Genomic DNA, 24,690 nt, shown 5'->3' with positions numbered 1-24,690 from the left:
AACATATTTATTAACCAACATATTGACAAAGATGACAAAAAAGACAATTGTCAAAGGAGATCTGGGAAAACAGATATACTAATACAGTACATTGTTGGTGGAGCTGAGAAGTGTGAGATTTAAAATTGGATATTAGATCATAAATCTCCCCTACTTAACCTTTCCCTTAATTTATCTCCCAAACTAGTAAATGGAAGAAGCTTTTGGTTTTCTAGATAGACCTTTTTATTTATTGTTATGGTAGTCACAAGGTGATGTTGATTAGAAGGATAGGAAAGTAGAAACACAATACAAATCGTCTTAAGTCAAAGCTTAGTCTATATTCCTTATAAAACCTCACCAAACCGAAAAGGCCACCTTTGGAGTTCTGTAAGTAAAATTGGTAATAAATGAACAGTATCCTCTGGCAATTGTAGGGAGACAGCCCCATCTGGAGCACAAGATATGGTTGCTCTAAGCTTGCAAAGGAGATCACGACCTAATAAATTTACAGGGGCATCAGGCATGAGTAAAAAATGAATGTTCTACTGTTAAGGGCCCCATAGATACCATGCGAGGATTCAATTTTGCCACTCTCTGGCTCTTTCCTGAGACTCTCACTACATTCAAAAAATCCTACAGGTCTACACCCAGCATCTGGTTTGCTTACTAATACTGATTTAGAGGCTCCTGTGTCTAGCAGACAATCGTAATAAGTCTCCCCCATCTATTGCTTCCCTAGACAATGGATACTGTGTGAAACATGTAGATTCATAGGGAATTGTAATTTGGGAAAATAATTTGCTTATCAAAAATAATACTTCTAGAATCAATTTACACTTGCCATGGCAAAGAAGTAATCCAATCATTTTTGGAAAGCAGTTTAAAACTATATTCAAAAATTTGCTATGTTTTCCCTTGCTCCATCATTTCCACTATTAGGGTGATACTCCAAAGAAATCAAGGATAAAAAGTAAAGACCTATATAGAAAAAAATACATATAGCCATTTTGGTATAAAAAAGAACTTGAATTGGGGAAGAGCTGAACCAATAACTATAAATGAATATGATGGGATTTTCTTGTACCATAAGAAATGACAAAAGAGATGGATTCACAAGGACCTTGAAGGACTCATATGAATGGAGAGAAATGAACACAAGTATAACAGTGTGTACAATGGCTATGAATCTGACCATGAACCCTTTGGGAAGGGAAGAAGAATGCTTTGAGGGTCAGTAGATAATAGTCACCCAGAGCTGGATTGGGTGATAGAATGAGCCTTTAAAAGGAGGAGAGGTTGTTTAATGAAAGTGGTAGAGGGAGATTTTGGAAATAGCAATTCAGAGTAAGGCAGTATTCTGACCATTCCACAGTGATCAGTGAGTCAGGGGTTATGAGAGAAGGTGTATCCAGTAATGGAAAGGGTGGCAAGAGATGCCATGTCATAAGGAGGGAATCATGACTCAGTGAGTGCTAGAAGATGAAAGAAGTCTGAAGGAAAGAGTTTTAAGATGAAAGGAAATTTGTTGATTATGTAGCAAGCATTCTAAAGGGCACAGTGGAAAGGAAGACCTGCAATGGATTGGCAGGGATTGGGGGTGGTACAAAGTTGAGATGAATAGGAAAAAGTGAATGAGTAGATGGGGATGAGAAATGAGCTTTGTCCATTCATAACCGAGGGTTCAGAATCATTGGGACAAGGTGAATCTAAGGGGATGGGAGCATGCTAACCATTGAAGAAAGAGTCCAGGAAGAGTATGATTGGATGGAAAGGTCAAGTGAAGGAGGAATTATACCTCCCTCCCTTGATGTGGTGGTGATTTTGTGGCCTGGGAGGCCTGAGGAGGCCCACTGCACAGGAAGCAGCACCAGGCAGAGGCACAGGAGCCTGGTTAGGAGGTGACAGTGCCTTGTTTGTTCTGGAGAAGGTCCCAAAGGTGACAATCTTACCTCCCCTCACTCCAGCCTGGTACTGGAGATGTATCTGGGGCAGGTAGGGCTTGATAGAAACCATTGGGTGTGCAAAGCGTCAGTTTTGCTTGTAACCAGAGAGGGTATAAAGGAGAATAATTTGTAATTATCCTGGGAAGATGTTTTGGAGCCAGATTTGGGTGGGATTTAAATACCAGATGCAGACATGTTTACTTTATTGTAAAAGCAGTAGGGAGACACTCAAGTAGAAGATTGATGTGACCACACCTGTACTTTAGGAATATCAATTTGCCAGGGTTTTAGAGTTTGCAATGGAGAAGGGAGATACTAGAGGCAGGAGGAACAATTAGAAGTCTACTGTCATGACCCAGGTGGCCTGCCCCAGGGTGGAGCCTCTTAGTGGAGAAAAGGAGATGGATGCAAGAGGTGGGGAGGAAGCAGTACTGATAGCACTTGTCAATTAACTGGAAATGGAAGGTGAAAAAGTGAAAAATTGAGGATGCCTTCAAAGGCATGAACTCAGAAAACTATGAGAATGGTGGTTCTCTTAACAAAAGCAAGAAAGATCAATGGTGGTTTTAGGGGAAAGACAGTAAGCTTTGGATGTATAGACTGAGTTTGAGTCACCTAAGGGACATTCAGGTGGAACTATCCAGCAGTCAGTCAGAGAAGTGAGACTGGAGCAATCAAACTTCCACACTCGTCATATCAGCCAGGATTGTGCTGAGTCAAAAAGAATTGGAACACACCTGAGGCAGCCTGAATTACCTTTTCCCCCAGGTGGACTGATCTGAGACCCAATACTAGACCTTTTGGGAAAGGAGCATGAAAAGTCAGTTCCAAAACTCTGGTGGGGAGCTTTGGAGACTGAAAAGAACTTCTGTCCTCATTGTTTTTAGGATCCCATTTTGAATGTAAGCAACTTGAAGGTAGGATCTGTGTAACTGTTATCTGTGTATCTCCCTGTGGCTGACCAAGTGCCTTTCTTGAATTCAGCAGGCACTGAAAAAATGCCAATCAAAATTGAATCCCAAGTCACTCTAATGGGTATTGATGAGAGCCCCCTATACCTCATTCAGAGTGGTTTGGATTCTCCCAAAGCATACCTTCCCAAGATACATACATATACAATGTAAACATATTGTAAAAAAATATGCACACATATGCATATGCATACACCAGACTCTCAAGCTTTCCTCCAAACCCACACCAGTTTAGGGTCATTGGATACTAATCTGGAGTGAAAAGACTTGCATTTTGGGGCAGCTAGGTGGTGCAGTAGATAAAGCAGTGGCCCTGGATTCAGGAGGACCTGAGTTCAAAGCCAGCCTCAGACACTTGACACTTACTAGCTGTGTGACCCCGGGCAAGTCACTTAATCCTCCTTGTCCCACAACAACAACAACAACAAAAAAGAAAAGAAAAGAAAAAAAAGACTTACATTTGAGATTCAGTTCTGCTTTGTGTGACCTTGGAAAGCCATTTCAGCTCTCACATTTCAGTGTGTTTCCTCATTTGTAAAATTCAAGGGATTGGTTTGATAGTACCCAAGACTTCTTTCAGCTCAACATCCTGTCACCCTGTGACCTTAGGGAGATGCTGGGATTGCCCATAAGCGACCCCTCTCCTGGATCAGTCTGCCAATGGTTGTCCAGCCAGTAGGACCAGAAGCACAACTGGATACCAAAGAGGGGATGTTGTGAAAAACCCTGAGCCATTTCCCAGTGTTCCTAGCAGGTATTATACACCTACTCTCAACTTAAAGCAGACCTATATGTCCCCACTGCTTTCTAGGGTCCTCAGGGTTTTACCATTTGAGATAATATTTGTAAAGCACTTGGCACAGTACCTGGCACACACCAGGTGCTTAATAAATATTTATTTTCTTCCCTTCCCCTTCCATAACCCAAGTTTGACCTGGCCTTTCCCAACTGAACTATCCTCCGTGTGTTGTCTCCCTCAGTTAGAGGGTGAACTCCCTGAAAGCAGGAGCTATCTTCTTTTCTATTTCAATTCCCAGGGCAGGAATCCTTTTAAGGCAGCTTGTCCTAGGATACCTTCATCCTTCGCGGAGGATGCAGGTGTAACTGTGATCACAAGACACTTCTCAACAGGCTCACACATTCTCTGCTTCACTGAGTGCAGTATCCAGACAATGTCCAAACACACTCAGTTTACATTCACGTACCTCTTGGGCCAGTAATGCCCGGAGCACCTACTACTCCTTGGGGGCCTCTGTCCCCTCGTTCACCTTTTGGTCCAGGGGGGCCTTGAAAGAAAGGGGTGATCATTGTAATTAGCTCATCCAAACATTTGAGGACTTCTGATAACCTGCACTAAACTTTAATCCACTTTTACCTTGCACCACTACAAACTCCACCATTTTCATTAATATATTTTATCTTACAGATAACATATACTGCTCCTTCTGTCAAGAAGATCTGAGTGCAAATTTGGATTCACACATCTCCAGTCTGTGGGACCCTGAGCAAGTCATTTTAACCTCCATTTGCCTCAGTTTCCTCAATTGTAAAATTAGATTAATAATAACACCTCCCTTAGAGGGTTGTTGTGAAGATCTAAGGAGGTCATATTAGTAAAGTGCTTAGCATAGTGCCTAGTACATAGTAGGTGCTAAATAAATGTTTGTTCCCTTCCCTGCTGTTGTGATGAGCCCAGCTACTCAGCAACTCTGGTAATACCATGTTAACAAAGTGACTCTAGGTGATTTCTAATTATTTGAAATAAGGGGAAGAGAAAGGATAGAATAATTCTCTTTCCCTCCCTCAGCTGCAGTCAGTAAAATAGTACCCAGGAATGAAGGATTTCCCCAAAACCAATTTAAAAAGCAACTTTCTATCCTCTTGTTTCTATATTGGCCTCTTCTTGGAAGAGGGAAGACACAAAGTATTTATCCCATTTTATAGATAAGGTAAAGTCAACATAGGAGCAGGAGAGGGGCAAGGTCAGGATTTGAACCTGGGTCTTCTGTCTTCTATCCAGGTCTCTCTCCATTCCACACAGCTAGATACAGAACCTTGACAGGGTCATGTCTCCTCTCTGGACCTCAGTTTCTTCGACATTAAAGTGCAGGCTCTGAACTAGATGATTTCTGACATCCTTTCTGGCTCTATAACTTATGCCTTGCATTTTCTTCCATAAAATAGACATACCACATTTCCATCTTACCTTTACTACATCAGTAAAGAAATAGAAGACTTCAATTTATAAATATTTTGGGAGGATTTGAATGGCAGTGTAATTCATTGTAAATTTATTTCACCATGGATTCAGATATACCATAGGCTTGATGTATCCATTATTAAGAAATAAGCTTTGGCATTGGACTGAGTTTGGGGATAATAATAATCCTCTGAAAGGATACCACACACCTCCAGGGACAGGAAGCACTAACCTGCATTAGAGTGAGAAGGCTACCTGTCCTATTCTTGGCTCAAGGCCAGTCCAGAAGAATAGCAATGTTCTCTGGGCCCTCTTTTCATGGTCATCCGATTGTTTCTATACCCTCTTGCTTGACTCTTACCCTTATTTACATTTCCCAAAGCCAGCGGAAAAGTATTGGGAAAAGTTTCCTTTTTATTGAATTCCCTACCTACTGCTAAGAATCAATTAGAGTATCTCAAAGTTGAAAGGAACCTGAGATATCATCTACCTCCATCAACGCTGACCCAGTGTTTCTACCGGTCACCACTCCTGCTTATGCCCTCTGGCACCAAGAACAAGGTTGATCCCCTTTCCCCATGGAGACCCATCAAGTCACTTTAATATAGTTATCATGGCATCCTTGACTGTTCTCTAGGTCAAACCTCCATTCAGGTATGCCATCATCTCCAACCTCTTCACTTTGCTGACCACCCTTCTCTGAATTGGGGGCACCTTTCTTCCCATGAGGTTTCTAGAACTGAACTCAGCATTCCACTGATGAACTAAGTAGGGTGGATATATGGGCAAATACTACCCCCACCTTTCTGGCCCCCACCTCTCAGTGCAGGCTAAGACCCTGCCACTTTTTTGGCCATGTGGCAGCAATAGTGATCTTACATCTAACTTAACACCATCCACCCCCGCTACCCCTCCCAAAACTATTGTCTAACCACCACATCCTGGTTACTTGATTGTGAAGTTGACTTTTTGAGCCCAACTGTAAGACATTCCATTTATCCTTATTAAATTCCATTGTATAAGATTTCATCCTTCCTTTTAGCCTCCTGAGACCTGTTGGATCTTTCTCTGTTCTCCAATATGACATCAGAGACTGTTTATCTTTGGATTGTGTCAGATTTCTGCCCTATGTAGATTTCAATTTTGCTAAGTACTAAGCAGAACTACTCAAAAATCTACTTCTCCTTTAAAGATTGTTTCTTATATTATGACATCCCCTCAATGATTTAGATGACTCCATTCCAGCCCATTGGCAAAGGGTCCCTTTTGAACCAGGCAACCCTTTCTTGGGATATAAGTGACTCCAAACTCAGTTGTTCCTAGAGACATCCAAGGTGATATCTGTTGGGGAAGTGAAGCAACTTGATATTACCTTGAATTAATGTTAAGTTTTTCAATGTCATTGAATGCTCCCAGTCCTTTAGTCTAAGGTCATTCGTGATATTAGCCAAAAGTTTCATTTCTTCTTTTATTTCTTGCTTCAGAAGGACTTGCTGCTCTTTCAAGGTCACAATTTCTGCTGACACATTGAACACACTCTCCTCCAGTTTCTCAGTCTCCTGGAAAATATCACAGAGCATCAGCAAAATGAATTCATCAGATGAATAAGTGAACATTTTATCTACTGGGGATTTAAAAAAAAATACTATCCTATGTATAAATAGCTGTCTTTATGTAGCTTATACTCTCTCTAGTTATTTTATATTTTTGTAAAGGGCCTACTATGTCCTGGCACTGAAACTAAGTACTGGTTATAAGCACTTTCTTTACACATAGAAATACAGTTTTATTAATGGAAATGATGCTAGAGTAGATTAAATCATATGCTTTGTGCCCTAAAGACTACTAGGCCTTTTCCATTTGACTTTATCTGCAGCAGCAACAGTATTTATGCACTTAGTGTCTACAGAGGGATTTTTGGCATATATTAAACTCATTCAATCCTCACAATCCCCCTGGGAGGTAGGTGCTATTATTATCTTCATTTTCCATGTGAGGAAACTAAGGCTGAGGAAGTTAATCACACAGCTAGTAAGTGTTTGAGATTGCATTTGAAAGTAGGGCTTCCTAACAAGGCCAGCACTCCATTTACTCCCTGCCCCAAAAAATGGTCTTGACTTACAGTGGAAACTTCTTATTTGTGTCATCTCCCCCATTATCATATGAGCCCTTTGAAGCCAAGGGCTGTCTTGCTTTCCTATTTATCTCCATAACATGTAGCATTTGTATGTAATAGTGCTTAATAAGTTTTTCTTCATTAATTCACTCCTTTCTACTGAGGAAAAGGAAAGAACAAGGAAGATCATGAGAGATGGGGGAAAATGGTACAAGAGCAAAAGGTCCCTTTGAAAGAGAAAATGTTTTAATCTCCCTCTCTTCCTCTGCCTTTTCTACAAATCCTTTCAATAGATGGAGTAATTGTCTATGTTGGCATAAACATTCCCTCTGCTGACAAAGAATCACAGAACTTAAGAAATTAAGGTAGGAGGGGATAGCAGGAGACCCCTATTTGAAGCAACCAAAACCAGGATTTCCTTTACAACCCCATTTCGAGGAGGTCAGAGATTCTCTTTGGAGACATCCAGTGAAGGGGAGCTCATCACTTCTTGTGGAAGCCCATTTTTTAAGGAAACTATGCACAACAAAGAGGGCTTCTGTAGCTAGAGTGGGACAGAAATGGGAGATACAAAAGAAGGGCTAGGATTTCTGCTTGGCATTGATGGGGTAATGATAACTGACAACAATAACAAGAAAGCAGTTTCTCAATTCTACTTTTTCTTTCTGTTCTTTTTTCTACCAAAAAGGATGACCCTTGCATGGGAAATGTCAGAACAAAAGTGACTAACAAGTAATTGATGTCCAAGATAAGAAAGGAGATGTGAGGAGAGCTCTTAGCTTCCTTGAGGAACTCAAGTACTCTTGGATTACATTCCCAGGTTTTGAAAAAATGGCACTTGTCGCTGCTGAGTAACAGTAAATTTGAAAGTGGAAACTGAGAAAGGAGTCACAAAATATGAAGTCCCATGTTCCACCAATTTTCCAAAAGAGAAGAGTGGTCTAAAACTATAGATCACTGAGTTTTATTTCATTCTTTGGACAATTCTCGAACAGATCATTAAAGAGACAGTTGGTGAACATCTAGAAAGAGAAGAAGTTATTACAAAGAGTCAGAATGTTTCTTATAAGAACAGGTCATTATGGATTTACCTCTTTTCCTTTTTTTTTTGTCAGTTTAATAAGATGGGAGATAAGTGGGATTCTGTAGAATTAGCTTGGTTTATCAAAGTACTTGATAAAATGTCTCACAGTCATTGGATTGTGAACTACTTAAGAAAAGGGACTCACTTTTCCTCTTTTTTGTATCCCCAGAACTTAGTATAGTGCCTAGCACATAATAAGTGCTTCATAAATGCTTATTTACTGAAGTAGGACTCAAGAACAACAGGTGAAGTTGTAAAGAGGTCAATTCAGCCTTAAAGTCAGGAAAAAACTTCATAACAAGTAAACTTATCCCAATATGAAATGGGCTGCTTCAATAGGTGATGGATTACAGGCAGAGGTTGCATGACTATTTGCCAACTATGTTATAGTCCTGGCTCCAGGGCAGAGAGGAACACTAGTGCTTGTGGTTTCAGGAAAGACCAGGACAGGAGTGCCCACATCTCTTCCTGGATAACACTACCTTGGAAGAACAAAAAACTCATATACCCCTCAGAACTAGCTCTGAAAATAGTACTAGAAAAAAGTCTAAAACATGGGATGGTGCCTCCTCACACTCAGATGAACAGAAGCCAATTTTAACATAAAGTTCAAAGTTAAGATATAGGCTGGGAAAATGAATAGACAATTAAAAAAGAAACTGAACATACAACTCTGTATGGTGACAGGAAAGATCAAGACACAAACTAAGAAGAAAACAACAATGTAAAACAGTTACAAACAAATACTCAAATAAAAATGGAAGCAGGGGGCATGCAACATAAAAAGCTAGAAAAAAAAATTAGAAATCCCCAATTAGGGGCAGCTAGATGGCACAGTGGTTAAAGCGCAGGCCCTGGATTCAGGAGTACCTGAGTTCAAATCCGGGCCTCAGACACTTGACACTTACTAGCTGTGTGACGTGGGCAAATCACTTAACCCCAATTGCCTCACTAAAAAAAAAAAAAAAGAAGAAGAAAAAAAGAAAGAAACCCCCAATTAAATATTAAATTAGAAATTCTGAAAATTAAAGGAGAAATTAGTAAAATTGAAAGCAAAAAAAGCTATAGAATTAATCAATAAAACTAAGAGCTGGTTTTATGAAAAAAAACCAATAAAATAGATAAACCACTGGTTAATTTGATTTAAAAAAAGAAAGAAAACCAAATTACCAGTATCAAAAATGAAAGGGGTGATATTACCACCAATGAAGTGGAAATTAAAGAAATGATTAGGAACTATTTTGCCCAACTGTATGCCAATAAATTTAACAATCTAAATGAAATGGATAAATATTTACAAAAATACAAACTGGCCAGGTTAACTGAAGAGGAAATAAAATCCTTAAATAAGCCCATATTAGAAAAAGAAATTGAATAAGTCATTAATGAACTCCCTAAGAAAAAATCCCCAGGGCCAGATGGGTTTACAGGTGAATTCTACCAAACATTTAAAGAACAATTATTTCCAATATTATACAAATTATTTGGAAAAATAGGTGAAGGAGTTCTGCCAAATTGGTTTTATGACACAAATATGGTGGTGATACCAAAACCAAGCAGAACAAAAACAGAGAAAGAAAATTATATACCAATTTCCCTAATGAATATTGATGCTAAAATCTTAAACAAGATATTAGCAAGGAGATTACAGAAAGTGATCACCAGGATAATACACTATGACCAGGTAGGATTTATACCAAGAATGCAGGGCTGGTTCAACATTAGGAAAACTATTAACATAATCAACCACATGAATAAGAAAACTAACCAAAATCATATGATTATCTCAATAGATGCAGAGAAAGCTTGTGACGAAGTACAACACCCATTCCTGATAAAAAACACTAGAGGGCTTATAGGTGGAGTTTTCCTTAAAATAATAAGCAATAACTACCTAAAACCACCAGCAAGCATTATATGTAATGGAGATAAGTTAGAGGCCTTCCCAATAAGATCAAGGGTGAAACAGGGATGTCCATTATCCCCTCTATTATTTAATATTGTACTAGAAATGTTAGCTTTAGCAATCAGAGAAGAAAAAGGAATTAAAGGAATTAGAATAGGCAAGGAGGAAACAAAACTATCACTCTTTGCAGATGATATGATGGTATACTTAGAGAATCCTAGAGAATCAGCCGAAAAATTACTTGAAACAACAACTTTAGCAAAGTATCAGGATATAAAAGAAATCCACATAAATCATCAGCATTTCTATGCATGACCAACAAAGTCCAGCAGCAAGAGATAGGAAGAAAAATTCCATTTAAAATAACAGTAGATCATATAAAATACTTGGGAATCTACTTGCCAAGACAAACCCAGGAACTCTATGAACACAATCACCAAACACTTTTCACACAAATCAGATCAGATCTAAAAAAATGGAAAGATATCAATTGCTCATGGATAGGCTGAGCTAATATAATAAAAATGACAATTCTACCTAAATGTACTTATTCAGTGCCATACCAATCAGACTACCTAAAAATTATTTTATCGAGCTAGAAAAAATAATAACAAAATTCATCTGGAAAAACAAAAAGTCAAGAATATCAAGGGAAATAATGAAAAAAAAAATGAACAGGAAGGTGGGTTAGCTGTGCCAAATCTGGAGCTCTGCTATAAAGCAGCAGTCATCAAAACTATCTGGTACTGGCTAAGAAATAGAGTGGAGGATGAATGGAATAGGCTAGGCACAGGAGACACAGTGTAAATGACATTAGCAATGTACTGTTTGATAAGCCCAAAGACCCCAGCTTCTGGGATAGGAATTCAGTATTTGACAAAAATTGCTTGGAAAACTGAAAGAGAGTATGGCAGAAATTAGGCATAGACCAACATCTGACACCTTATACTAAAATAAGGTCAAAATGGGTACATGATTTAGATATAAGAGGTGATACCATAGGTAAATTAGGAGAAGAAGGAATAGTCTACCTTTTAAATCTTTGGAAAAGAGAGCAGTTTATGACCAAACAAGAGATAGAGGATATTATGAAATGGAAAATGGATGATTTTGATTACATTAAATTAAAAAGGTTTTGTACAAACAGAAGCAATGCATCCAAAATTAGAAGGGAGACAGAAAACTGGGAAACAATTTTTATGACCAGTACTTCTGATAAAGGGCTCATTTCTAAAATATATTGGGAACTAAATCAAATTTATAAGAATCCAAGCCATTCCCCAATTGAGAAATGATCAAAGGATATGAACAGGCAGTTTCCTGATGAAGAAATCAAAGCTATCTATTCCCATATGAAAAAAATGCCCTAAATCACTATTGATTAGAGAAATGGAAATTAAACTCTGAGCATGACTAATGCAGAAATATGTTTAATGTTATTATGTATATGTAACCTATATCAGATTACCTGCTCTCTAGGGGAGGGGGGAAGGGAGGGGAGGGAGGGAGAAAAATTTGAAATTGGAAATCTTATATAAATAAATGTTGAAAACTGTTTCTACATGTAACTGGAAAATAATAAAATACTTTATTTAAAAAAAAAAAGATGCAAGTAGGACTCAAGCCCAGTAAGATTCTCTGGAAGAGCTAAAGAAAGATTTAAGAATGGTAGCAGAAAGATTGGGAAAAGAAATGAGAATTTTGTAAGAAAGTTATAAAAATAAAATAAACAGATTGGGAAAAGAGAAACAAAAGTATATTTCTGAAGAACATAACACATTAAAAAACAAAATTGGCCAAATAATAAAAGAGGCACAAAAATTCACTGAAGAACAGAACTCCTATAAAAGTAAAACTAGCTAAATAATGAAACATAAAAATGAAAAAAAGAAACAAGAAAAACTTTAAGAAATTTAATAAGGTTACACTATTTCCAGTTCTGTATGATTAAAATAATATTTGTAATTCTCAATAACTTTGTTGTAAAAGTAATTTTTCATGCAATTAGTAGTATATGCAAAGAGCTTGTGATCATAAGGTAATATTTAAGGTATAATAATATTTTTAAGTCTAAAAAATATAAGTATGATTAGAAAGTATATGTAGACAGAGGGTGTAATCATAAGATGACTGATGATATAACATCACAGAAAATAAAATAAAGGACTAAGAAGAAATTACATGGAAGAAGTAGGAAGGGAGAAACTGAATGGGGTGAACACACACATATACAAAGAAGCATAAAAAATAAAAATAAATAAACAAATAAATAAGCAAGCAAATACATACATACATACACACATACATACATAAATAGACAATAAAATAAACAAATAAATGCATTACCATAGTGGAGTGGAAGATAGGGGACATGTACAAAGATTAAATCTTACTCTCATCAAAGTTGGCACAAAGAGGGAACAACAAATACATTTACTTTGATATAGAAATCTATCTTACCCTATAGAAAAGTTCAGATAGGGATGGTGATAATGGAGGGGAGGGGGGACTGATATGGGGTAGCGGATATTGGGGAAGGCAGTGATTATAGGGAAGGCAGTTGTGGGAAAGGAGAGGGTGGGAGGTCAGAAAGGGAAGGAGGAGCAGATGAAAAATAGCATGGAGAGATATTGACAGTTAGTCATTATAACTATAAATGTGAACACATTTGAGGCCGAGTGATACATGCGGGGTGAACTGGGAAAGTTGGAGTGGGATCTATTATGCTTCAGCTGGAGTAAGGAAAGCAGGGGTAACAATTATGATTTCAGACAGAACAGAGGCAAAAATAGATCTAGTTGGGGGAGATGGGGAGAGAAATTGTATCTTGCTGAGGGGTACTATGGAAATTTATTTTGATTTGGGGACCCTACCTTTGGGCTGAGATTAGAAAGCCTTAGGCTCTCAGGGCCTCTTCTGTGTGGGAGGTGCTGGTGCCCCTCCCACTCTGCTTCAGCTGAGCCAAAAAGCCCCGTGGGCTGAGACGCAAGGTCAGACAGCTGGGGGAGAGTCCCCAGCTCCCCCCGCCCTGAGCGGATCTATCCCAGAGATCCTGGCTCATCCAGGCCAGGCTCTAGTGTAGCCCATGCTGAGGTCCCAGGCATGTAGCAGGGGGCATGGGCCCCTGGAGCCCTGGATATGGTACACACAAGTCACTTGAGCATCCCCATCCCCACAGCTGGAGCCCTGGCTGGTGGATTAGCTTGGTGTGTATGGGGGTGCAAAAAGCCCCAAGATTTGAGTGGAGAAAAGGAAAATATATATAGACCTGGGAGTTAGACTCAGGGGGGCTGACAAGATTTAGAGAGCAGAAAGGCTAGAGCACTAAGAGATGGGGGAAGGAGAAAAAGCTAAGAGCAAGAAGAGGGAGGCCAAAGGAAAAAAAAAAAAGGCTGGCGGACAAGATTGAGAAAGGGGGACTGACAAGATTAGAAGAACAGAGAGGAGACTGACAAGATTAGAAGAACGGAGAAGGACGGGGTGGCAAAGGCAGCAGAGGGCAGACTGACGGAGCAGACAGACAGAATAGGAGGCAGCAGAAAGCACAGATGCCATCAGCACAGGGTACAGGCAGAGTTAGTGAAAGGAGCTGAGCAGTGAAAGTAAAACATACCCTAAGGCAAGAGGCGGCAAAGGCTTTTATTGTATTAAAAAAGTTCCAGGCCCAGCAGGTGGAAGAGACGCCCAGAACACAGTCAGGTTGTACATTTTATTTCCCTGTATTCTTAATTTTAAATAGTATCTCATAAATAAACTCTGCTTTGATTATTTGTTTGAAAGGCTTCTTAATGTTTTGCTTATCAATTTGGGAGCAGTGTGGTGGAAATTTTTAAACGGCCCATATTAAGTTAATAGCAGTCAGATAGCCAGTCAGTCAACAGTCCCAGATTAAATACCCCAGTCATATTAGTCCCCCCAAATTAAGCTAGCCAGTTTAAAATATTTTATCATTTGAATGGTGACCATGAAGGGACTTAGGGCCCAATTGTACTTTTTCTAAATTTATAATTTTTCATAAATCCAATTATATAATTTTTCAGATTAGATTAGGTTAGCTAATAATTATTTTTTTTTACAGTACCATGGGCAATGAAGTCATATCAATACTTAACATGTGTACACCAAGTGGTATAGCATCTGGGTTTTTGAAGAAGTTGAATGAATTGAAAAATTTCTAGGACCAGATGAATTCACAAGTGAATTTCTACCAAACTTTTAAAGAACAGTTAATTCAAATACTATATAAATTATTTGGAAAAAAATAAGAACTTCAAAAAAGCTTGGAAAGACATGTATGAAATGATGTGTTGGGAAGTGAGCAGAACCAAGAAAACATTCTACACAAAGACAGCAGTATAGTTTGATGAAGAACTGTGAATGCAATGCAATGCAATGATCCAAGTCAATCCCAAAGGAATAATGATGAAACATACTATCTATCTCCAGGGAAAGAACTGATATTGATGGAACAGATTGGGGCATGATATTTTTGACATTCTTTCATTAAGTGACAAATATGGTGATGTTTTCCACAATCATATGTGCATTACCCATATCAGATTATTTACCACCTCAGGGAGGGGGAAGGGGAGGGGGCAAGGAAAGAATAGAGAATAGAATAGAAAAATCTAAATAAAAATGTTTAATCTGGAAAGGTGGGGGAGAGATGTGCTGGGAAGGGTACAGGAGGTATGTAATTCACACACATACATATACATCTTGTTCATTTATGAGTTACTTAGGTATTATTTGTATAGTAATTATACTTAAATTTGTCATATAAATTATATAAATTGATATGTATTTGTTATAAAAAAGTTATTTAAGGAATTAAAATACTAAATTATATGTATTAGAATATATCTAGGTATATCTAAATGTAATAATGCAGAAAATTTACATTATATATATCATATATGTATCTGTGTATATTATATCAATGTTTGATATATGTATAAAATATAATTACATATCACAAATAAAATTTAAAACATTTTTTAAAATTAGAATTGGGCAAATGGAAGCTAATCACTCTATGAGACCTCAAGAAACAATAAAACAGGGGCAGCTAGGTGGCGCAGTGGATAAAGCACCAGCCCTGGATTCAGGAGGACCTGAATTCAAATCTGGCCTCAGACACTTGACACTTACTAGTAGTGTGACACTGGGCAAGTCATTTAACCCTCATTGCCCCACAAAAATAAATAAAGAAATAGATAGATAGATAGATAGATAGAGAAAAATAAAAAAAATGACAAAAGAAAATATGAAATATTTCATTGTAAAAATGACTGACAGATAATAAATCTAGGAGAGATAATGTTGTTGTTGTTGTTGTTTGCAGGGCAATGAGGGCTAATGAGAGATAATTTTTTGTGTGGGGGGCAATGAGGGTTGAATGCCTTGCCCAAGGTCACATAGCTTGTAAGTGTCAAGTGTCTGAGGCTGGATTTGAACTCAAGTCCTCCTGAATCCAGGGACAGTGCTTTATCCACTGCGCCACCTAGATGCTCCCTCTTTTTTTTATTCTTTTTTTTTTTTTTGGAATCATTAGACTACCTGAAAGTCTGATTTTTTAAAAAGAAAAAGATCCTGGACTTCATAGTTCAAGAATTATAAAACAAAACTGCCTTTATATCTTAGAACCAGAAGATAAAATAGAAATGGAAAGAACCTACCAATCACCTCCCAAAATTAAAACTCCCAGGAATATTATAGCCAAATCCTGGAGCTAACATACTAAGGAGAAAATATTTCAAGAAGACCAGAAAGAAACTATTCAGATATCATGAAGCTACTGTGGGTATAACACAAAATTTAGTACCTTCCACCTTAAAGTAGCAGAGGGCTTGGAATATATTCCAGAAGGGAGAGGATATAGGATTACAACCAATAATAACCTACCCAAAAAACTGAATATAATCATTCAGGGGGAAAAGTGAATATTTAATGAAATGGAGCACTTTCAAGCATTCCTAATGAAAAGACCAGAGCTAAAGAGAAAATTTGACTTTCAAATACAAAACTCAAGAAAAGTATAAAAAGGTAAGCAGGAAAGAGAAATCATAAAGGATTCAATAAGGTCAAACTGTTCACATTCCTACATGAAAAGATGATGCTTGTAACTCCTAAAAATGTTATTATTATTAGGGTAGTTAGAAGCAGTATACATAAATAGATACATACATACATGGGTATGGTTTGATTATATAGGGTGATTTTTAAAAATGAAGGGGTGAAAAGGTGGGATACACTAGGAGAAGGAGGGAAAGAGAGGAAGAAAGGGGAAATTATCTTACATAAAAGAGGAGTATAAGCTCATACAGGAGGAAAAAGGGAGGATGGGCAATGCTTGAACCTCATAGGAATTTGTTCAAAGAGGGGGGAAATCATATATACGTACACACATACATATATCTAAATATATACACATACACATTCATATACATAGAAAAAGCCATGGAGATATTAAAGAAAAGAAGAAAAACTATAGATCAAGATATGTTATGAATATTTATGCAAAAATATTGAATTAAATTCATGAATTCAGGGTGGGTTCAACATTAGGAAAACTGCAAACAAATACATTTGCATAGTTTTATTATTTCCCAATGCAATGAATTTAACTTCTACTTTAAGAATTTGGATACTAGTTGGGGACCTCAGTTTCCCCCTCTCAGAACTAGATAAAGCTAACCATATAATAAGAAAGAAGTTAAGGAGATAATTAGAATTTTTAAAAAGTTAAATATCACAGACTTCTGGAGAAAATTGAAGGGGAACAGAAAAGAGTAATGTATACCCTTTGTTCAGCTCTACATGGCACCTTCCCAAAAACTGATCATATAAATAGGCCAGAAAAAAACTCACTAATAAATGCAGAAAAGCATCCTTATTATATCTATCTCTTTCAGACCATAATACAATAACATTATATTCAATAAAGAACAGTAGAAGCATAGATTAAAAATTAATTGGAAATTAAATCATGTAATCCTAAAGAATAAATGGGTCAAAGAACAAATCATAGAAATAATAATTTCATTAAAGAGAATGACAACAATAAAACATCATATCAAAATGCAGAGGGTGTAGCCAAAGCAGCATTTAAAGGAAAATTTATGTCACTGCTATATCAGTGAGAGAGAGAGAGAGAGAGAGAGAGAGAGAGAGAGAGAGAGAGAGAGAGAGAGAGATCGAGATCAGGGCGGCTAGGTGGCACAGTTGATAAAGCACTGGCCCTGGATTCAGGAGGACCTGAATTCAAATCCAGGCTCAGATGTTTTACACTTATTAGCTGTGTGACCTTGGGCAAGTCACTTAACCCTCAGTGCCCTGCAAAAAAAAAAAGAAAGAAAGAAAAGAAAGAGAGAAAGAAAGAAAGATGAGATCAATTATTTCAGTATACAATTTTAAAAAACTATAAAAAATGAATATTACCAATTAAATACCAAAATAGAAACCCTGAAAATCAAAGAAGAGATCAATAAACTTGAAAGTTAAAAAAAAAACTATTGAACTAATAAGTGAAAGTAGGGACTGATTTTATGAAAATAAAGTAGATAACAAAATAAAGAAGAATAAAATAAAATAAAGTAGATGAACCATTTGTTAATTTTATTTTTAAAAAGAAAGAAAACCAAATTATCAGTATCAAAACTGAAAAGTGTGTCTCAGTGGATAAAGCACCAGCCCTGGATTCAGGAGGACCTGAATTCAAATCTGACCTCAGACACTTGACACTAGCTGTGTGACCCTGGGCAAGTCACTTAACCCTCATTGCCCTGCAAAAAAAAAAAAAAGAAAAAGAAAAGAAAAGAAAAGTGTGACTGTATCACCAAGGATGATGTAATTAAAACAATTATTGGGATTTATTTTGCCCAATTATATGCCAGTAAAATGGACAATCTAAGTGAAATGGATGAATATTTATGAAAATATAGATGACTCAAATTAACAGAAGAGGAAATAGGATATTTAAGTGACCCTATCTTAGAAAAAGAAATCGAACAAGCCATAAACAAACTCTCTAAGAAGGGAGCGGGCGGGGCGGGGGGGGGGAACCCTGGCCAGCAAGATGGCATAGTGGATAGAGTTCTGGGCCCAGAGCCAGGAAGACTCATCTTCCTGAATTCAGATCTGGCCTCAAACACTTAGAAGCTCTGTGACCCTGGGAAAATCACTTAAGCCTATTTATCTCAGTTTTCTCATCTGTAAAATGAGCTAAAGAAGGAACTAGCAAGTTAATCCAGTATCTTTATCAAGAAAACCCCAAATGGGGTCACAAAAAGTCAGACATGACTCGAAAACAACAGAAGACAATAGCATAACATTTGTTGTTTTTTAGTCACTTTTCAGTCATGTCTCATTCTTTGTGACCCCATTTGGGGCTTTCTTTGCAAAGATATTGGAATTGGGGGCAACTAGATGGCACAGTGGATCAAGCACCAGCTCTGGATTCAGGAGGACCTGAGTTCAAATCTGGTCTCAGACACTTGATACTTACTAGCTGTGTGAACCTGGGCAAGTGACTTAAGACTTATTGCCCCTCAAAAACAAAAACAGAAAACAAAGATACTGGAATGGTTTGCCCTTTTCCTTCTCCAGATCATTTTACAGATGAGGTAACTGAGGCAAACAGGGTTAAGTGACCTGAGCAAGGTCACACAACTAAGCTTCTAAGGCCAAATTTGAACTCAGGAAGATGAATGTTCCTGATTCCAAGTCCAGCACTCTATCCACTGTGCCACCTACCTGCCCCTAGTATAACATACTATAATTCTAACACATAACACATGAATTCAATAAAGTATTATTAATATATGAGTTTTCCTATCCTTTGACAACATGTGATTTCTCAATGCTGGATACTCCCTCCACTGCTGAATCAGACCATAACTCCTCTGACTTAGCTGATGGCTGTCGAGTATAATTGAGACTGAAAACATCCATTCCCTTTCCTGTGACCAAGCTGGGGATGAGCTCCTTAGCTTGAAATCCCCAAGCCAGATATATCTCATCCATTACCAGGCAAGTACCCAAAGCATTTCCAACTTGGCAGCACAGGACATCACAGAACTTCCGTACTGTCAGCACATTATTGAAGAACCCAGGGTCACTTCTAAGTCACAGGGAGATATTTGTGGGACTCCAGTAAAGAAGTAATCACTTGCAATATTCTTCCTTAAAGATGCAGAAAGAGACTGAACTACATAATCCAGCTCTGAAATACTATTAGATGCTAGTCAGTTTGGTGGTTGTATTATTATCTTTCCTCTCGTGCCTTCTTTGGGAAGCTTGAGCAAGCCTTTTAAACATACCAGTAGCTGGTCAAGTAAGCAGACCACAAAAGGAGGAAGGGGACTTTGGAGCCATGGATTTTGAGGGCTTTTTGTAGCTAACGTGGCCTGACTTTCTTCAATGTGACCTTTAATGCACAAACACTTACCTCCTGCTGTTGGCCGATGTTCCTCTGAGAGGTGCCTTTCCAGCTCTCTATATTGAGCTGCATTTCAAGTACTGTGGCGTTCAGGTTTGCTAAAGAGTTGGTGATGGCAGTGATCGCTCCCCTTTGAGTGTGCACAACAGAGATGATGGAGCTCACCTGCAGGAGGAGATCTTCAAACTTTTGCTCACTTCTCATACTGAGGTTCTGGAAAAGGTGTGAATGAAAATTTGCTTTGAAATCAGAGATCTGCTGAATCTCCTTCTCTAAAGTGTCATTGTGATCAGGCATTATTTTCCTCAATCTCACCTTATCTTCCAGGTCCTTTTCTTTACTCAAGAAGGCTGACCCAGAATCTGGATTCTGTACTCTCCCTCTCTGGGCCTGAGCTGAGAAGGCCAGGAAAATGTCAAGGATCACTGCTCATGTCATTAGGTACATAGGGAGAAGTCAATTGCAGTCACTGAATTGAAGATGTTTAGAACCAGTCAACAACATTTCTTTTAGTGCTCACAATTCACCAGGAATTGTGAATATTTGAGGTAAAAATGCAAAAACAGAACAGCTAAGAGGGAGGGTAAGGCATGTGAATAGATAAGTATGCAGACTGCCTTTGGCTGCCCCTGAAGGGGGCAGAGAGACCAACCCACTGAATGAAGAGCAGCCCCCCTCCTCAGCTTCCTGTGAAGTGTTTATGGGTAGACCAGGAAACCAGGCAAGTAGAAGGAAGGAAGAAGCCATTGTACACAGAAAATATGAATTCAGAGCAGTCAGAGATTCTTACACACACACACATGTATACACACACATGCATACACATACATACACACACACACCTCTTTCTGTCTCTTCTTCTGCCCCCTTCTCTTTGTTTCAGTCTTTCTCTCCACATTCCCTCTCTCCTTTCAGTCTCTGTCTCTCTTCCTCCCTTCTCCTCTTTCTTTCTCTGTCTCTCTCTCCTTGTGTCTCTGTCTCTCTCCTCCTGTCTTCTTTTTCTCCCTTCTATTCCTCTTCATCCATCACTGCCTCTCTCTCTCTCTCTCTCTCTCTCTCTCTAATGTCTCTCTGTCTTTCTTCCTTTTTCTGTCTCTGTTTCTCTTTGTCTCTCCATCTCTTTCCATCTTTTTCTTCCTCCCCCTGTCTTTCTCTGTCTCTGTCTCTTTCAGTCTCTGTGTCTCCACCCCCTTTCTGTATCTCTCTGTGTCTCTTTGTTTTTCTCTCTCTGTGTCCTGTCCATCTTCTCTTTTATTCTTTATCTCCCCCCACCATACTCCATGTAGGTGTTTTGGTGTTTCTCTCTCTCTCTCTCTCTCCCTCTCTCTCTCTCCCTCCTTCTCTCTCTTTTTGTCCTTCCTATTTTCTCTTCTTCCTCTACCTGCCCCATCTTTTCTCTCCCTCCCCTCCTGTCTCTCCCTCCATCCTGTCCTATCTCTTCAGGGTGGAAATTGACTGTCTCTAGTTATTCCACACTTTAGACTCACTGCTTCCCTCTGGCTCGGCAGCCTTTGTTATAAATGTATATTTTGGTTTTGAAGGTTTTGACAAATGAAACAAGTGTTGGCCAGTGGAACTTCAATCTGTTTGTCATGTTTGATGCATTGCTCATGGAAGGGAGCAAGAAACTCTCTCTTTTTAAAGTTGAATCTTTGCTTCAGATGAAAAGGTGTGGCTGGACCTAAGATCTGGGGCCATTAGGGAAATGTAGAGACATTGATATGGGACCTTTGCAAACTGGATGAAAGAATCCCAGAACCAGATATTCATAATAAAAAAAAATCCCAAACCAAAATAACATCAGCAGCAAAACCACAAGTTTGATAAAAGGTGCAAGAATACTGAGGGTCAGTCTTTCTGGGGGCAAATAAAGTTTAAAAGGAAGCCACACTTTTGTGAAGGGAAGAGGACTGAGTTACTAGTTAAGCTTCACCCACTTAAAGCCTGAATCTTGGTAAGCACTTATAAAATGTTTATGGATGGATGAATGGATGGATGGATGGATGGATGGATGGATGGATGGAGGGGTGAGTGGGTGGGTAGATAGATAGATAGAAGATTCTATTCCCTGGGCATATTCAGACAAATCCTTTGACTTGGGAAAAATTGAGCACTCATCCTACCTTGCTTACCATGACCATTGGGTAGTTATAAGTACATGTAGTATATATATACAAAATAAATGTACAGTGATTAACAACCTGGCCCAATCATTTTCAGACAGATTCCTATTTCACCATGCATCCTCACTAAGAGATTTGTAAAGACGATTAAAGAAACAAACCTTAAAATTGAGTCCTTACATCCATCATGAATAAATTCCATCTTACTCAATTTCACCCAAAGTTCTAGGCCATGAAAATCTTTGGGATCCATCGTTTTCATAACTTTTCAGGTTTACCATGTTGGGGGTAATTCTGGACTCTTCACTTACCCTGACTGCCCCTTGCACCTCACATTCAAATCCTAGATGAACCTTGCTGATTTGATCCCCATAAAATCTCTTCACTATCTCCTCTTTTCTCCACCCCAGTGGCCACAAGCCTAATTCCATCCCTCATCACCTCTCACTCAGACTCTCTTTATAAAAGCTTCCTAAAGGGTTTTTCTATCTCAAGTTTCTGTGCTTACAAATATAAAGGCCAGCAACAAGCCTAGAGAAGTAGATTGGAGCTAGAGTAGGAAGAGCCAATTCCTTTAAAGAACAGGCAGCCACTTGGTGGCTTTTTTGTTTGTTTGTTTGTTCATCTTGTTCTGTTTTTAGAGGGTAGTAACATGCTCAGTTCTGGAAAACTCAGATGCCAGAGTGATATTCTGAGAGAAGAAGGGGAAAGGAGGGAGAGAAAGAGAGAGAGACACAGTCACAGAGAGGAGGGATAGAAGCAGGACAGAGAACCAGAGACAGAAAGAAAGAGATAGAAACAGAGACAAAGACATAGAGAAATAGTCAGACTGAGACAGAGAGAGAGAGAGAAGAGAGACAGAAATTAAGGAGAGGAAGAGAGAGAGAGAGAGAGAGAAAGAGAGATATTCTCTTCACTAGGGATCCAGTGGAGTCTTCCCACCAATGAGGCAGAAGTCACATGTTAGGACAAAGGAATACTGTCTATACTCCTTCTCTTCCCTCTGACCTTCTTCTTTGTACTTCTGAGAAAGGGGAAGGAGCAGTTTACATACAACCAAGAACTGCAGACATCTTGGGTAGATGTGGCCAGAAGCAGCTGAAGTCTTGGCTACCATGACTCCCATAGACTGAGGGATCCACATAAACACACACACACATACACACACACACACACAAATACACATACACACATACACATGAAATACACCCATGTTTGCAAATGGGACCTGCCTAAGTACAGAGAGACAGTGGCAGGAACATTTAAGAAGTGGCTTTGGCTCTGCTTCCTGTAGTCCATATTGCTAAACTATAGCTCTTATGAATACTTTACCTATAACAAATCCAGTGACAGGGATCAGAACCCCAAACATAAGGAGATAAAGCCCGACCAGTGCAATTTTGTGTGACTTCAGTTTTTCTTGTAAACCAAAGACATTGGGAGAATCTATTTAGAAAGATGCACAATGAAGAAAATTTGTTAGATGGCCCAGAAAACTCAAATTTAACTCTTACTGAACATTAAATATTTAAAATAATTTCATGCTATCATTTTCTCCAAATGTATTCTTCAAATAAAAGACAAGTCTAGAATCAAAGAAAGTCAGCAAGTGGAAGTAAGCTCAGACATCAGACAGGGCATAAAGCTTTGGCCATTGTACCCTATGATGGTATCTTACAGTAGGCAGGGGTCATGGGCTCTGCATGTCAGGGGCAGGGACAATGAGGCTGAGGCTCATGCCATGGAATTCACAGAAGCTGGGCACATTCAAGGCTTCCACCTCATTAAACATGACTCACTTTCTGGAAGCTTCGCAGTCATGGTCCTGGCATCAAAGCTCACTGAATCGGAAGAGGGATCCAGAGTACAGTTCTCCTCCTGCTGATTGGGAAGTCTATCCCACTTTTCCATAACTGCCAAAATAAAAAGGGTGAAAAGTGCATTCCCATATGCAACACAAGCGAAATGTTTACAGAGCAAGCTACCTTGGAGTTCTTTTGGCATAAAATGCTAAATTATGATTTATAATTATGATTCAGTTTTAATGGCTTGTGAAATCTAAAAATTAATGTGCTGGAATTAAGCATATTCATTCTCCTAGCCAACTGTTATATTTATGGTAAAAGGCTGTTTTATTTTCTACATTAAAGAAAATATAGTAAAATCATGTACTCATAGGCTTATAACCCCCATACTGGGGATAGGGAGAAGAATAATTGTCCCACACTTGTAAGAAGACAAAATATTCACCCATTTTGGGGGGACAGGCAGATAGGAAGCACCCCTAGGTTTTCAGACATGTTCAGAGTCTCTGTTGCTTGAATGTATTTGTTTGCTACAAGGAAGGGATTTTTTATGATTGTTACATTAATAACTATATATACATATATGTTTATATATAACAGATATATATGTGTATATATACACACATACATAACACCAATATATACACACGTATTATATATAAAACAAGACAGTGTATTTAAACCAGAGGTGTCAAATTATATCCCAGACAGAATACAACCCAATATGACCTGAACCAGATGAAAATGTAATTGGGAAATAATTAACCAAAAAATTTAAAGAAAACATAGATTATGTCAATTTGTAATTTTCTAAATCAGTCTGTCACCTTATTTGGGATCCAGTAGATGGATGGATGGTCGCTCTCTCAGGTGGGAGGGACAGTGTGTACAAAGGAACCTAGGGGGTCCAGTGGGTGCATGGATGGTCACTCTTTCATTTGGAAGGACAGTGTGCCCAAAGGCACAGTGAAGGCAGAGAGAAGGAAAAGAATGAAGAATCACTGGAAGTGAACTCAGTGACTGTTAGTTGCACACACTTACAAAATGAATCTCCACTATAATATTCCCTGAAAGGGGTCATTCAACTTCTGCATAGAGATGATCAATGAGGGGGAGCCTGT

The 24,690-nt window shown here is 38.5% G+C and overlaps 1 protein-coding gene across 1 annotated transcript in view; it reads right to left on the bottom strand.

Moving 5' to 3' along the window:
• MSR1 (macrophage scavenger receptor 1) overlaps nucleotides 1–24,690 on the bottom strand; it is an 88,285-nt gene that overhangs the window by 38,414 nt on the left and 25,181 nt on the right. The window contains 5 exon segments of the mRNA XM_043969639.1: nucleotides 4,100–4,182; nucleotides 6,469–6,655; nucleotides 19,651–20,036; nucleotides 23,097–23,210; nucleotides 23,564–23,677. Of these exon segments, the coding sequence (XP_043825574.1) occupies nucleotides 4,100–4,182; nucleotides 6,469–6,655; nucleotides 19,651–20,036; nucleotides 23,097–23,210; nucleotides 23,564–23,675 (882 nt within the window). The 5' untranslated portion in view covers nucleotides 23,676–23,677.

This window comes from Dromiciops gliroides, chromosome 6 (genome assembly GCF_019393635.1).
Source record: "Dromiciops gliroides isolate mDroGli1 chromosome 6, mDroGli1.pri, whole genome shotgun sequence".
NCBI lineage: Eukaryota > Metazoa > Chordata > Mammalia > Microbiotheria > Microbiotheriidae > Dromiciops > Dromiciops gliroides.
The sequence above is the reverse complement of the archived record's forward strand: the minus strand, read 5'-3'. Positions and strand labels throughout refer to the sequence as shown.